Source organism: Malania oleifera, chromosome 8, assembly GCF_029873635.1.
Source record: "Malania oleifera isolate guangnan ecotype guangnan chromosome 8, ASM2987363v1, whole genome shotgun sequence".
Classification (NCBI taxonomy): domain Eukaryota; kingdom Viridiplantae; phylum Streptophyta; class Magnoliopsida; order Santalales; family Ximeniaceae; genus Malania; species Malania oleifera.
Window position 1 is genome coordinate 36,544,120 of NC_080424.1, and position 17,249 is coordinate 36,561,368.

The window sequence follows — 17,249 nt, forward strand, 5'->3', positions numbered from 1 at the left end:
ATGAAATGTGGCAGTCTGAGAAGTATGAAAATAAAAGGTGCAGTATGAAAAGTTCTCCATGGTGATGCCAGCAATGCAGTATTCAAGCTTTCCAAATAGATATCCAGAGAGTATTAAGTGGAAAATTGTGGATTAATCATTGAAGATTTTAGAGGCTCATGCATGCATATCACCAGAGTCAAATACTTCTATGATTAACAGTTTCAGAGAATAAGGTGCAAGTCAGTGTAGAAGGTATGGGCAGGTACAGATTTATTGCATCTTGCTTTTCACCATCAGTGTAGGTATTGCTGTAGTATCTCTTGATAGACTTGAGAAACTCTCTGGACTGGGTTGTAGCCTTCCACTTACCTTGCCGCTCAGGAAACACCTGGCGTTTATCATCAGAATTCAATAAGAGAACAAGGCACAAAAATACATTGAACTAAATTGTTGATACATTATTTTTGCTATCTTAGATTACTGTGGGAGAAAATATACAGTGTTGTGAGCTGCAGAGCCGCCATATTGCTGGGCAAGGGCATCGCCCATACTCTGATACATGTCCATCAAAGCTGCAGCGATGCTACTATCAGGATCTACTTTAGGCATGTCTGTCAAACCCATTGCATGGAGTTGGCGACCTAAAGCTGCTAGGCCATAAGCATACTGCGCAACATTTGTACGATCCAAACAGTCAATGCAATTAGTACGCAATACTCCACTCTGAAAACATGGTGCTGCACCACCATATTTATCTTTTGGAGCCTGTTGATTACTATCAGACTCTTTGTCGCAATTTTCATTAGTATTTCCAATCCTTGCAACATCCCCTGAGTTAGCTCTTAGCTCTCTAAGAGCAGCATCCCTGTAGGAACAATAAACTGATGTTAGAGATTAACAACAGATGTCTCTAATTGGCGAAGTCCAAAGTATATCTGGAAAAAAAATTAAACCTCTCTACATCCTACGAGGTTCCAAAATAATTTGCAAGTTAATGCTTCAAACAAATCAGCCCTGTAAAATTTATAGAATGAACAAAAGAAGGCAAAATCACCAACCATGAGCATTAATTTAGTGGGATGATGGAGAATAAGGTTCAATCAGTTCATAACGCTGTAATGTGAGCACTTTTCACAAACACCGTGGCAGTGCCGTGCACAAAGGAATTTTTATGCTACTTTTATTTTACACAGATCCTATCTTAAAAATATTTAAGACATGTTCAGTTGAGAAAACAGTTTTCGTTTTTCAATTTTAATTTTCTAAATAATTAAAAAAATGCAGCCTTGCTGGAAAACTGGAAAACAAAAGGAAAACTGCCAGTGAGGTGATTTGCCTCTGAAAATTATTAAAAACTTATACAATCTCGAGGCTTGCATGAATGATTGAAGACTTGTGAAATGCAACATATGGCTAATCCAATGGCTTGAGCTGCAGAACATCTTGTAGAAGGATCTAATAATAGAGGAGATGTAGCTCCTATTAACGAGACAACTGAACAGGAAAATCATCCTCCTCCCAGTGTCAAACCTAGACTTCTCAGGGAAGAAACCACTTTCAAGGCTTGCTAGGAGATATGGAAACACAGGATAATATACGTGGATAGATTTCAGCAATAGGATATGCTCAGAGATATTACTAAGAAGGTGCATGCAGAAATTCCTCTGTGGGCAAGATTAATCTTCAAGCTTTTGTTGATTGGCTCGCAGCTATGGATGATTATTTTGATTGGTAGAAGATGACTGAAGATCAATTTGCAAAGATGTAATTTAACTGGACAGGAAAAGGTGAGGAGAAGCATTGAAGATGGTCGTGCGGGGCAGCCACCAATTAATACCTAGAAAAAATAAAATTAAAGTTGAAGGAAAAGTATCTACCTGTATATCATCACAACTCTTTGAAAAGGAACAATGGCTTTTTGAATATAAAAACAGGTTTGATAAGCTTCCTATACACTGTGCAGTGAGAGAAGATAAAAGCACTAATGGAAGGTCTTCCCTTTGGCATAGAGTCATTAGAAGCAAGTTTGGGTTGATTGAGAATACGTGACAATACTAGTTTTGAATATTCTTCAGAGTCCAAGGAGATCTATCTCTCAGATTTATCCCTCCTTCACACCTCACACTAATTTTGTGATGCGAAGGGGTTCTCAAATTTGTTTTTGGGAAGACCCTCAGTTGGCAAATGTTGTCCTATCCACATCTTTTCCCCGTCTCTTCTGTTTGAGCTAAGGGAAAAATAGCGTCATTAGGAGACCTCTTAATGATAGAGAGTTGCTTGAGCTGTCCTCTTTGTTGATTTTCTTGAATGATTGTCATCTTTCTTCAGGGAGGGACCTTCGTTCATGGACCTTGGATCATTCAGGGGTATACTCTTGCAAATATTTTCTTGAGTTTATGACCCGTTACAATACCTCTTTAACTCTTTATTCTATTATTTGGAATGCCAAAATACCCCCCTCCCCACCACAAAGTTTAGGATTTTACTTAGTTGGCTGTGCTCAATAGAATCAATACTAATCACTTGTTGCTGATTAGGAGACAGTTGAAGACACTTTCTCTAGATGTTTTTGTGTGCTTTGCTATAATAATTCAGAGACTGCTACTCTTTTTTTCTTCTTTTTTTTGGCCTTTTTTTTTTTTTTTTTTGCACTGTGATTTCACTCGGAGAATATAGAACAAGCTATTTAGCATTTCAGGAGAAAGTTGGGCTTGTCCAGAATCGGTGGAGAAAAATTTTGAATATTTCTTTTGTGGGTTTTGGTAGGAGGAAGGATAGGGATGCATTATGGAAATGTGGATTCTTTGCATTACAGTGGGGGTTATGGTTGGAGCGTAATGCATGGAATTTTTCGGGGAAGAAGTTGAATTGGTCATTGGACTGGGAAAAGATTCACTATTGGACTTCGTTGCAGTGTGCTGGATATGGGTGTTTTAATGGTGTAGGCTTTTTGGAAGTTCAGCGAGATTGGAGTATTTGTTGGTTTGAATTTGGGAATTGTGGTTTTGTTTATTTTCTTTTCTTTCTTTTGTTGTTCTTAGGTTTTCCTTCTGGTTTGTTCCAGATTTTGTTGGGAGATTTCTTATTCTCCTTTATATAAAATCTTAATCTATTAATGAATCATCTTTTGCTATCCAAAAAAAATAAGAATAGAAGGTCTGAAATGCAAAGGAAGCTACACACCAAGTGAATTTACGGCCTTGAGATGCTTCCCAAACAGCTCTATATGTAGATCAGTACATAGAGCAACAAACTAGTAAAAGGATGAGCACTCAAACCTAAGAGATAAGGACTGAAATGGGGACTGGCTCAAGCCAAACCATGATAGCAACCTTTCCTTCTAATGTGGACTCTTGCCCCTTAGTATGAACTAATATGAAAGGAGATGCAAAAAGGAAAAGGAGTTGTAGATCCAACAGCAAAGGAGCAGAACAATGTCAAGAAGTGTTTCTAAGTGTCATGAGTGAGATCATTATGGATCTAAATGTTCAAAGAGTAATTTACATGCAGTGAATGCAGATGGAGGAAAAGGGGTAGAAGATTATGTTTGTGATCATTGTTAAGGCTTGACATACATTGTTGGCCAACAACCTAACAGCTTAAACATTTACATAAAGTGGTAACCTAACATGGTATCAAAGCCACAGTTGCCAGGAGCTCCTAGGTTCTTGTCTTGTTGCCCGCGTTTAGTGTTTGTTTGTTAAATATTATCTTATTCCCTGTAGTGGGTGTTATTTATCGTTTGTTTATCTCTCCGCATGCAATTGGGATGCATGTATGGGGAAGTGTTAAGGCTTGATATGTCTTGTTGGTCCAAAACATAACAGCTTAAACTTTTAGGTAAAGTGGATCTAACAATCAAGAATCTTGTGATGTTTTGGATCAATATTTTAGAACACGAGGCATTTTACCCCTGATGAGGCGAGGTGTAAACCTCAAGGCATTAAGGTGTAAGCCTTTTGAGAGTTCACTTTTTAAGTTAAAAGATAAATAAAAATAAAGCTTGCATGCTAAAACTAATACGAATTTTATTTTGAAACAAAGTGTATGAATTTTCAAAATGAGAAATAGTTTAAAAAAAATCAGATGAACAAATCTGTCATTGCTCATTAGACTGCAATGCCACAGCCATGTGCCCTTCCAAGGAGAGGCAAAGGCAACAGCAACAGAGAGCTTACATTCTCTCATAGCTCCAATATGGCAGTTGCCTTCCCAGCCAGTAAAAATGAACAGGGAGACATACGATTCTCTTTCTTGACTTTTCTATGCTTATCTCATGTCACCTCTCCCAGCATTCCAATCAAAATCCTCCAACCACTCAACGATTGGAAAATTAAAGACCTCCAGACGAATTAGTGCATGAGAAGAAACAGCTTTCGAATTGGCACTTACCCAGAGCTATTGAATTCCACTGACACACAAGGTCTTAAATTTCGAGTTCAATTAAAAATTCGAGGCTTCAAAAGTACAGAAATTTTGATGTAAATGTCAATGTCGATGTTGATTTCAATTTCAAATTTAAAAATTATGGAAATATGCAGTAAAGCATGGAATTCTTGATGAGATTTTAGAAAATATTAATAGACATAATAATGCAAGATTTAGAACCAAAATATTATAAATGAAATGCATCAAGGACAAGTATGTGGTGAATAAGGTGCAATAACCGTAATATAACAAATCTCTAACATGTTCAATTAATATAAATGAAAATTTATATTTCGTACTTATTATACAAACATAAATATAATTTAGACATGAATAGTCAACTAAAATGTTGTAGCCAATATCTAACTTAAGGTTTTCACATAATTTCAAATATTCGAAACCTAATCACATCCTTCTTATAATAATCTCTAATTTCGATTGAAAAAAATGAAAAATTACATAAAGACCCCTTGTGGTATAACCAAAAAAACAAGTCAACCTTTGGTTTTATTACAACAACTAACTTTAAGTCCCACTAGGTGGGATGGGCGACAAGAATCCTTTTCCACCAACTCACCCGATCAAAGGCAATTTCCTCCTCTAACTTAAGAGCTATTAAATCCTTCCTCACTACCTTATTCCAAGTTATTTTAGGTTCACCCTACCTCTCTTAATACCAGAAAAATTAATTAACTCACTCCTCTTCACAAGTGCACTATTAGGCCTGCGTTTCAAATGCCCAAACATCTAAGCAGCCCCTCCCTCATCTTATCTACGACCAGTGTTATGCCTAGCTTATTGTGTATATAGTCATTTATTAATTTATCCTTTAATGTTATACTATTCATCCACCTTAACATTCGCATTTCAAAAACTTTTACTTTTTGTACATGTTGTTTCTTAGTTGCCCAACATTATTATGATCCACAAGGCATGGCTAGCCTTATAGCCGTCTTATAGAACATTCCTTTAAATTCTAAAGGTATTCCACGATCACACAACATGCTCGATGCACTCCTCCATTTTACCCAACCTGCCTTAACTTTATAAATTACATCCTCTTCAATTTCCCTTTTCTCTTGCATTATAGCTCTAAGATATCAAAAATTCAAAATCTACTAGTGCTATTAATTTCTTGATTATCAAGTTTTAATTTTCTCTCCAATACTCCCCTTTACATTACTAAGGTCACATTTCATATTTTTTTTATTACTCCTACTTATCCTAAAATTTTTAGAAACAATTCTTCAAAGTTTTAGTTTAAATTCCATACTGCTCCTACTTTCATCAATCAACACAATATCATCTGCAAATAATATATATACTGAGAGATCTCAGTTTGGATACTCCTAGTGAGTCCATCAATAACTAAAGCAAAAAGAAAAGGACTCAAAGTAGAACCTTGACGTACACTTATTGTGATTGGAAATTCTCTAGATTCCCTTCCAACAATCCTAACGCTAGTAGTTACTCGATCATACATATCCTTACCTCAGTATATTTGTTGCAGACTCCCTTCTTTTCTAAAACCCATTAAAGAGCTTCCCTAGGTACTCTATCATAGGATTTCTCTAGGTCCATGAAAACCATATGTAAGTCCCTCTTCTTTTCTCTAAACTTTTCCATTGATCTTCTTAAAAGATAAAGATAAATAGTTTCTATTGTCAATCTCCCAGGCATAAAACCAAATTGGTTCTCTGAATCTCTCGTTTCTAGTCTTATTCTACGTTCAATTATCCTTTCCCATAGTCTCAGCATATGACTCATAATCTTAATTCCACAACACTTGTTACAATTTGGTATTATTATGATCCCTTTTGATTCTCAAAATTATGAGAAGTTATAACACCATTAAGTTATGTTAACTCAAATGTGTGAAAATACTAAAATACCTCCAAATAATTAATAAAAATGGGGAATGAATGAGAGCATTAGGGTCTCTAGTATCCAATGGGTAGAGGGTAACAAAAACTATCTCATTGTTGGTGGCTAGAGGTGGCATTGTGACCCATACACAATATATATAAATGCGTTAGATATGTATGAACGAAATTACATGTAATTATACATAATTATATAGATTTAAGCAAACATAAATACATATATGCGTGTGAGTGTATAAATATACATTAATTTAATAACTGAATTACGTATATATACAAATATAATATGCCTCGTCCTCATCCTCGAGGTATGCATGTAAGTGCATACAGATATGTATGTACACAATTAATATGTTAATTAATTAATTAATTATATATATATATATATTATTAGCCGGAGATTGTATTTGAATAATGCTGTTTTAGATGGTGGCAACCTGGCTGAGGTACTTGACTGCCACTGATGTTTCTTTAAGGTGATAGGGCATTATAGCAGAAGATGAAGGCTATGGCTTGAATTGCTGTGCCAATATTGATGTAAGATAGAAGAGATTGAAAGAAGATGGTAGTCAGAACGATAAGGGTAGACCGTAGTCCTGATCTTGGCTCGATACCTGATTCATGCATGATGATGACAGAGGGAAAGAGAGAGAGGGAGCGAGAGAGAGATGGGTTATGGGCTTGGAAAGGAATCCACTCAATCAAGGAAAGGAGGAATATTTTGTCCCTCCTCCCCCTCACCATATTTTGGGCAGTGTGGAGGGAAAAGAATAGGAGAGCTTGGAACAAATACCACCCCCCCCCCCCTCTTCAAGTTGTTAAAACTGATAAACTGTTGTTGCTACCAGTTGGCACAGTGGTTTGGTTCTGAGTGACACTCATGTGATGCTTGACTTTTTTTAACACCCTGCAGTGTGGATGATTTTCTTTCTGTTGTTTGTACTAGGGCAGCATCCCCTTGATGCCCTTTAATGAAATCTTCTCTTTAAAAAAACAAATGTACATTTTAAAATTAGGCTTCCAGATCTAACTCCCAACCTCCATCTAAAATTACAAGCAATCACCAAATAAATTAAATAAACCCCATAATTTCTGAAATCAGGCTTCCAGCCCAGACACCAGGTCTCCATCATCAGTCATCGTGTGTGCGTGCATGGTTGTAGACTTGCAGGTTCAAAGGATAGCGGGTAGTTATGCATGCAGGAAAGGGAGAAATAGAGCTGCAATTTCAAGCTTTAGCATTCAAAAACTTGGAAATTTGCATAACACTAGCCCAGATGTCAATCAAAAACAACATATCCATTTAATCAATTATAATAAACAGAAAAAGAAGAATTATATTAAGAGAGAGAAGAGAGAAAGAAGAGGATAATGTACCCTCACTACAGAAAAAAAAATAAAAGAAAGAAACAAAAAGCTCAAAGAAAAGCTTGTAAAAAATAGATCTCCAGCCCCCCTGAATGTCAATCAAAGAAACTCCTTTAAATGGAGAATGGGGCAGTCAGTTATCATGTGCATGTGGCAAAGATCTGGATGCATAGAGCAGTGGCTTGTCATGTAAGCAAGAGAAAAAAGGGAGATATAAAGAAACTCTATTATGAAATCGCAAGGTTTAGCATTCAAAAAGTGGGAAAAATACACAACACTTGACCTAATATCATGTACAAGAAGCACACTCATTTAGTCAGTCAACATTTGCTTTTATAGATAAACAAAGAGCATCTTAAGAGAAAAAGAGAAGAGATATAAAAGGAGGATATAGTATCCTCAACAAAACTCAAAAACTACCAAAGAAGGAAGAAATAAAAATATCAAATCAATATAAACATTTTTTCCCGCAGGGCTTTCCTCTCCTGTGATTACCAAATCCCTTGAAAGAACAACTCGTAACTCTCCAAAGAGCTTTACGCAGTGTTCCCCAAAAACATTAAACAACTTATTCAAGATTTCCAAGAAGAAAGGGGCAATGCAAGAATAAATTGTAAATATCTTCCTATTCTAGTGATGGTTTTAAAACCCAGACGAATGAGTAACTCGGTGAAGCTATTGGGTCAGTTCAGCCGGTCGGACTGGTGGTTGAACCAGTGATAGAACCGGTGATTTATATACATATACATACATACATACATACATACATACATATATATATATGCATGTATATATGCATGCATGCATGTATATGTGTGTCTGTAATAAGAATGTTTATACTGATAATTATTATCATCGTTAGAAGTTAAATAAAATTAAATAATAATGTGAGAGAGCATCGGTATTTCGAATTTATTTTAAAGAGTAAAATTTTTTGATTGATTAATAAAATATTAAATGTAATATAGAGTTTTATTTACTTCAAATTTATTTACCGCCAAGTTTTGGATCAAGATTTTATTTTAACTGTGGTAGCAAAGTCAAGTGCTGAATCAGAATATAGAGCTATAGCTCACACTACCTGTGAAATTGTCTAGATGAAGAACATGTTGGAAGAATTGGGTTTTTCGCATTCTCAGCCTATGAAGTTGATGTGTGATAATCAAGCTGCTTTACATGTTGCCTCCAACCCAGTCTTCCATGAGCGGACGAAGCACATTGAAGTTGATTGCCACTTTGTTCGAGAGAAACTTGTGCAGAAGCTCATTACAAGCGCTTATGTGAAGTCAGACATGCAGCTTGCTGATTTTTTTACCAAAGCATTGAGGGGTGCTCATGTTAGATTCATTTGTAACAAGCTAAGAGCTTATGACATATATGCTCCAGCTTAAGGGGGAGTGTTAAAGGTTATATATGCCTTTTAGTATTATTATTATTGAGTGTGTTAGTATGTTAATTAGTGAGTTAGCAAGGGTATTATTGACATTAGAATATATTTAAATCTGTATCATAAATAGAGGGAGAGACCCATCTTCAAGTTAGGTCATTCTTTTTTAATCAAATCTTAACACCATTGATTCTATAGAAGTCCATAATTACAATTACTTTATCCCAAAGGAATTTAGGCTTTTAAAGGAAATACCATTACCACTTTTTTGCTAAAGAGATGTTATTAGACACCAAATTTGCCAAGCCCAAACCTGTCTCACTCTCAAACTTATAGACAAGATGATCCCTCTTGTTATCCCTACCCAAAGAAGATAAAATATCATTTATCAACTTCTAACATATGACCAACACATGCCCAAATCCTAAGCAAAGACAAATAATACGAAAGAGGCATTTGATGGAATTAATCATTCAGTGCTGAATAATGAATACAATTCTGAATCTGTGATCCAGTTACTGAATATAATTAGAGTCGATCCCTAAACTTGAGAACTGAACAATTTTAGTCGCTCAGTAACTAATCTTTGAATTGTATGTTTTTCCTATTTTACCTTCTAAAACTGAAAAAATAAATATATATAAATTTAAAATGATACAAAAATACATCAAACACTGGAATCACAAAAAAAGGTCCCTCCAAAAAATCCACAATCAATTGGATAAATCAGTAAATCATTTACGCCATTACACATTCACAACCCTCCTCTTCCTCTTCCTTCTTCCCCTTCCTTTCCTGTGCATCAGGTCCTTTGTCTTCCAACCCACATGCATACCCTCCTCATAACTACTTCTGATTTTTATTTTTTTTTTTTTTTAAATTTAGAGTGAAATTGGCAAATTGAGAAGAGAGAATTAAAGATCTAAAAAAAATAGGCCTGAAAAAAATCCAAAGGCATTTGATATGGTATGAGATTTCACCAGATCGCTTGCAAATCGGCCCTCAAAAACATCATTTTCGTCTCCATCAATCACTGGAAACCGCTTCTTGTTCATCATCAACTGCCAAAGTGTGTATTCACCTGAGAGAGATGAAGATGTTCATAGGAGAGAAGAAACTGTTCATGAATCTGTCACAAGATAATTGAATTTGTGGGAAAGGCGAATCTGTTCATGGGGAAGATTGGTCATGATCAGTTTGTAGTAGTGGAGTAAGAAAGAGAGAACGGAAGGTGTATTTCTGTCAGGGTAAATTTGTCAAGAACCCATCAAGTGAATGCTCTGACTGAACTAAAGCAGTGAGAATCACTTACCGAACCTAGAGGCATTAGAGGCTCCTAAGAGGTGTAAACAAACACAACTGGTTCACTTATTTTTGAAAGCTTTGGAGTCCAGCCTGTATTTAGGGGTTACTAAAAGCAAACAAACGGCACTGAATGGATAGAAGAAAAGCAAGCCTGAACTAAAGTATTCCTACCCATTAAAGTGAAATAAACAAATCCTTATCCTTCTAACTTCCTGGGATGCTTCAAAACTATCAAGTCTCATAACAAAAAAGGTGGAACTCTGGAACCCATCAGAGCGTCCATCTCTCTTGCCAACAAGAAAAGCTCCAAAAACTGATTCTTTAAGATCATTTCTCAGCACCAGACATCTTTTAAAAACAAAAAACAGTATCTCCCTTGCCCACAAAGTTAACCTACCCAAGTAAAGTATCTGACCTTTTCTAGTTTTCTGCCACACCTTGATACAGGCCCCCTACCCTCCAGCAATGATACTTTTTCCATAAAACCCCAAAGCCATATTCCTTACCAGCATGGTCTTAAATGTCCACAAAATTGTCAAAATTTTCGTCGAAATTTCCGATTATCGTTACCCTCGAAATCGAAATGGCAATCGATTTCCATGTTGCATAATTTTCATTGAAATCAATAGGAAGTGGTCAACCACTCTCTGCAGGCAGTCGACTGCCTCATCCTGCAAGTATAATTTTTTACTGTTTTTCACCCTTTTCTCAAACTTACGAACTTCACTCATAGGGTAAGTGCAGTAACCATTTTAGGAAGGGTTGCCTTGGGGTGCTAGAACTTTTAAATCTCAAATTAGGAAGATTTAAAAAGTCTATCTTCCATATTCATAACGGTACTCCTGAATCGGATCTTTTCTAAAAAAGGGTTTTTCTTTATTTCACCTTTTAAAAAACCAAAATAAAGTGGAAATTCCATTTATAAATAAAAGGGTAAGTAAAGGAACCAATGGTTTAGTTCATTTTACTTTGACTTTCTTGAGTCACCAAACATTGGCAATCAAAATAGGTCATCTAAACCTGATGTCGACAATCATGCCCACTCTTGAAAGTTATTAGGTGTTCTTCACTTTTTATAAAGCAAGTACTCAATATAACTAAATATTAATACATGGCAAAATCCAAAATTGTATCACCGGCCTCATTTTTATCTCCATATCCATGCCCTCCATGTATCCTCTCATATAGCTTGTATTATCCATTCCAATGTGTCCATTCAAATCAACTCATATTAATGTCTTTTCAAACGTTCGTATCCCTCATAAAATACTATCCATTCTTCCCAAAATTGTCTTTTAAGATTTTTTGCAAAGCCTATTTAGGAAGCATATGCACTAATGAAATTCACTATCTCGAGGCCTAGAGCAATTCTGATTTTAATGATCCTATCCCCTATTCCTTCAATATTTACTACATTATCTTTTAGGTCTTTGTCTACAATAATTCTAACCCCATTTTCATGTTTCTATACCAAAGTTTAAATCCTGATTTTTCAATTTCTCTATTTTTCTCCCCTACCCATTTCATCTCTAGAAGGCAAATTAAGTTAATTTTCCTTCTAAACATCATTTTCACTATTTCCAAAATTTTGACCAATGTTTTACAAGGCTCAACCAAGGCGAGCCTGGCAAGGCTGGCCTAAAGCCATGAGGCTCAATCCAAAATGCCATATCCCAAAAAGGCTAAAACATTACACACTAAGGCCTACACATTAGTACAAAAGGCATGCTTTTTGCGCCTTTCTAGTCGAGGCTTATACATTTTAGGTGTGTGAATCTCAAGTTAGGTTTTGGCTAGAAAATTTTAACTCTGTGTATATATAAAAAGAGTTTCAGAATATGAATTGATTTCAAAAACTTTAGAACCTCAACCATTCCAAAATAACTAAGAGTTGTATCTTAGATCTTGAAAATAACTTGAACATTCTAATGTTGTAGCTATTTGTTGCCATGATTTTTGTAATGAATTATAGTTAGCAATTTTTGAATGCCCAATAAGGAATTTACGAATTATATTTGATTTTTCAAACATTTTATTTGTGACTTTGTTAATTTTTCTTTATTTCTAAAATATATGTAATTTATTAACATATTTTTATCAAAATATAAAATTCTCAAAAGGCTTACACCTCGCCTTACGCCTTCGCCTTTTAAAATATTGATTTTGACTATAAAGCCCTTATATATGGTATATAAGGTAATATTTAGAATCATGAATTCAGGGGCTTGAATTTGGATTTCTGTAGATTTAGAAGAAACTCCATACATAATCCATACAAGTTAAAGGGTCGTTCGGTATCATGTCGAAAATTACAGAAACGAAAAACCAAAAACTAGAAATAGAAACTAAAAACTAGAAACCAGCAACCTGTTTGGTTAACGTTTATAAAACTAATACAAATTAAAAACTTAATTAAAAAATGCTCATTTTCATCTTTAAATCAAAATAATAAAATTACAAATAATGCACATTAAATATCCAAAATCCATGCTCTCATACGTAAAGTAAGAGTTAGAAATTAATAAAAATAATAAAAAGATGTTTTCAACTTTTCTAAATAAATTTGAAAAATTGGAAAGCAAAGGTGGCATTTCTATAATTATTTTAAAAATTAGAAATAAAAACGAAACTATTCACATAAGAAAATAGTGCCAAAATTGTTTATTTTTGTTCATTTATTTCATACAAATGTTATAAAATGAAAAATTAATCAACTTTTTTGTAATTTTTTAGAAAATTAAAATGAAAAATGAAAATTGTTTTCCACAACTAAATAGGCCCTTAGATTTTCAATTTGTTAAACGAAGAAGCTGCTTTACTTTCTATTCATCACTTTTAAGTTTTAATTCTGGTTTTTGTTTTCATAATTTCCAATGACACCAAATGGCCCCTAAATTTATTTATTAATTAAATATTTTGATATTTTTCTCATTAGAAAAATTTTATTCCATATTTATTCCTAAATACTTCCATATAAACATAAAATAGTATTTAGTTGATTTATAATTTCATCTATATTAACTGTATAGCTTTAAAATGGTTATCTGCATAGCTTTAAAATGGTTATCATTTTGCAGTGAATGCACCATACACTAAAATAAAATAAATTTGCAGAAGGAAAGAAACATATTGAGAAAAGAGAAGAAGTAAAGATGCTAGAGGACAAGATCCTACAACTACTGGAAATAAGCAAGTACAAAAGAACTGCCACTCAGTCCTACTGCCAATTTTTTTTAAAAATACCCCAAAACACCCAGTCAACCAAAGCCCATAGAGAAGCAAAAAAGACCACTCAATCTCACAAGAAGTTAGAAGGCATAGCTTGATTGTTACTTATTCTGAAATTTCTTTTCATCCACAAAACCCACAAAATTGCAGCCATGTACACTGCACTTGTGCCTTTTTATTTATGCCAAAGACCCTAACCCTGATCATCAAAAAAACATCCAAAGCCTGGAGACACACCCTCATCTCGCCAACTAGAGCAGCAGGAAATGATTACAGCAAAGCTGTCTGGCCACCTAACAGTGAAGAACAGATGCTCTCATATTTTATTAGAATATAAGCACATCACAAAAATATCCGGACAGACTGCTTTATTAGATCCCCACACCTGCAACAAGTCATTACATCAATTCTGTCAAGCATCACAATGCACATGAGCCAAAAAGAAGGTTTGCAGATTTAACTTAGAGGGAATTTCAGCCTTCTCAAGAAGTTACTCCAGATAAAGGGAACTTTAGCCATCTTAGAGGGAACTTTAGCCTTCTCAAGAAATTCCTCCAAATATAAAGGAGATACTTTGCAGACTTCATCACATGAGCCAAAAGAAGCTTTCAGGACAACAAAGATGCTAGAAATATCCCTGAGCTAAGTAAAAGCGTCAGTCTAAGGATGAGGAAAAAAAGTATCAAGAAACCATCAAATTCACCCATTCATCCACTTCTATCGGCTATAAGACTTCAGAAAAAATGAAGATCCCTTGAGAATGAATTGCCCTCCAAAAGGATGGAAGAGAGTATAAAAGTATGCGGGAACAAAAGAAAGAGAAAATTTATTAAGAAAGACAGGAAAGAAGTACAAGCTAAATGACAAGAAATCCTAAAAAATAAAAAATAAAAAATAAGAGGGTTAAAAGAAAACAGAAAATGAAAATCTAAGGCATATAATTTAAAAAGTTCATTTCAAACCCTTCCCATGGTAGACTACACACACAGAAAACTTCTTGCCCTCGGAGACAAGACAACAATGTGCCCGTTTCATGAGATACGAGCTTCGATATCCTCATCACTAACGTTTTTCTTTGAAAAGACGAGTAGGCAAAAAAACAAAATACCATTTCCTTTGAGACAAAACACCTGATCCTCAACCTAACCATTATATACTCCTTTATTAATTCCTTTATAAAGAGGAACCCCTTCCAAAGCCACTATAGTAGCTTGACAAAAGAGAGGCATCATCTACACACTTCAAAGAGTTCAAGCCACAATACTATTGTTTTCAAAACTCGTTCCACTCCTCTCGCTGATCACCCCATTATTTTTCTCAGTGTTTTAAAAGGTGTTCACAAGGCGCGTTTAACGCGTTTTCAGGCAAAAACGCTCCAAGGCGTATTTTAAAATGCATAACTCCCCAAATGCATACGCCTTCTGCAGCTAAGCGAATGCCTCAACCAAAAAATTACGCCTTTCACACGTCATAATTCAAGGCGTACGCATATTGACCCCCCCCCCCATCAACCTGTTTTCTAAAATATAAAAAGTATTTTTAAAAAATAAAGAAAAGACAAATTAGGTCACAAATGCCCTTCGTTCATGCAAAATCTAGTCCCACTTGGGCCTACTCAACAATGGAAGCCCCTCAACGAAGCATCTCCCCCAACGAAGCATCCCCTTCGATGAAGCAACCTCGACTAAGTTGTGTCGATCTTTCTCCCTCAAGACTCCTCCAACACCGTCATCTCTCTTGCCAACCATGATTCCCAATCTTCTCTCTCTCCAATGGGCCGATTGGTGTCTTTGAGTCCCTTTCCCATATCGCATCGTAACAGGTTCTCTCTCTCATGTAAACTCAAGTCTTCGTCTCTCATCAAGTGGTCTCCCTCCTAGTCTAGTAGTCTACAGAGTACAGATGACCTGTCCCCATCCTCTTTTGTGTCCTTGTTTTATTTCTACTAGGTGTGAATGCCACATGGCTCCTTGATTATAGCCATGCTGCCACACGGCTCCTTGATTATAGCCTATGCCATGGGCATGTGGCTAATTAATTTATTTTAGACTTAAGATTTTTTTTCCCCATACCATTTTTTAGTTTTAGAATTCAGACAGTAAAATGTATAACTTATTTTAATAAATTTCATATTAATTTTGATATATATAATTTATTTTTATATAATTAAAATAAAAAAATAAATTCCCAAAAGGCTTACACCTCGCTTTGTCAAGGGTAAAATGTCTTGCCTTACGCCTTCGCCTTTTAAAACACTGGTTTTTCTCTATGGGAAGTCCACCCTCGCAACCCTTTTACCAAGAAATGCTCCTACATTCAATTGGGCTCTTTGCAAGAGAAAACTTTTCCATCACTATTTACTATCTCTCCAAAACTTCTTTAGTTCGCAACTCTGAATGAAGGTTGCTTGTCAAAGCTCTAGCACATTTCAAACATAAAAGATTTGCCCTCAGCTGAATTTTGGTCTTGCCAGTCCCAACCAAGAAATCTGCCTTCCAGCACCGTGAGAGGACTTCTGGTTATCACCACTATTATCTTGAGTCCCATCATTATGAAGGATTTTGTAGCTCTTGAATTTCAATCTAAAGCTGCTTCTTGCCACTGAAATTCCCTAAAAGCACCAACATGCCTCACTCTATGCTGTACAGGTTTAACTTTGTCGCTCAGTTGTCGTGTGATGTTTACCTGTCATATGTTGTTCTCTGAGAGAACCCAATGCTCCTACTATATGATCGCAATGTTTGACCTCATTTTGTTCGTCAGGGTTTGCTGTTCTCCCATATGTTGTTCACTGTAATATACCTTTGTAATCCACATCATAGAAGACTTGGGCTGAGTCAATCTCATTTTCTGTATGTTATTGTTTCAGATTTAATGATCTTGGGCCTCCCTGGATACAACACCACTTGAACCTTGGCCCTGAACTTAAGCCCAATTCAGTAGCCCCTGACAACTTCATGGGCCGACCAGGGCAGTAGCTAGGCCTTACCAGTAACAACAGCTTATGGGCTTCACATCCAGTACCCAATTTACTGTTTTAGCGATAGAAAAAGAAGTTACATTCATTGAAGAGAAACAAATGTACAAATAGCACTTTAATTACAATATGGCTGTAATCTAACACAATGTTAATCACCTCAAGTCCATGCTACAACCCAGTCGAAAGAATTTCAGGCACAAATCCACCTTGAGCATCTCCCTCCTTCCAGCCACTTGCAGTAAACATACGTCACTAAGCATCTGTGGGAGCATAGGCGGAGCCACCTAGTTTTTCAAGTGTGAGCTACAGCCCCCACTCAAGCGACAAAAATTTCCCTATGTATATATATATAAGCCAAACCAACAGATTTTTTGGTAATGCACCCACTCAACTTATTCCTGTATGGGGTTCAAGTCCAAATAAATTAAATTTGAGGGGCTATTTTCAAAATTATTATGAAAAAAAAAAAACCAAATTTCACAGAAGAGACAAAATCAGTCCCCCACGAGCAACTCTAATTTGGCCTCCATATGATATAAATCAAAAGGACATCAAACCTATTAAAATCTGATCCATTTCAATCTCTCAAATCTTAGGTACAAATGCTAGATTTGATATTTTCACGGCTAAACTCCTCATTTGAAAGAGGATTCCCAAATCTCTCTCAATATTCTTGGAAAACTATTAT

At 35.5% G+C, this 17,249-nt stretch overlaps 1 protein-coding gene across 2 annotated transcripts in view; it reads right to left on the bottom strand.

Moving 5' to 3' along the window:
* Nucleotides 1-17,249, bottom strand: part of LOC131161603 (phosphatidylinositol-3-phosphatase SAC1) — a 114,607-nt gene that overhangs the window by 52,809 nt on the left and 44,549 nt on the right. For both annotated transcript variants that reach the window (XM_058117473.1, XM_058117470.1), the window contains exons 10-11: nt 481-847; nt 249-370 (exon numbers count right to left, since the gene is read on the bottom strand). In XM_058117473.1, the coding sequence (XP_057973456.1) occupies nt 249-370; nt 481-847 (489 nt within the window). The remainder of the gene's footprint in view (nt 1-248; nt 371-480; nt 848-17,249) is intronic.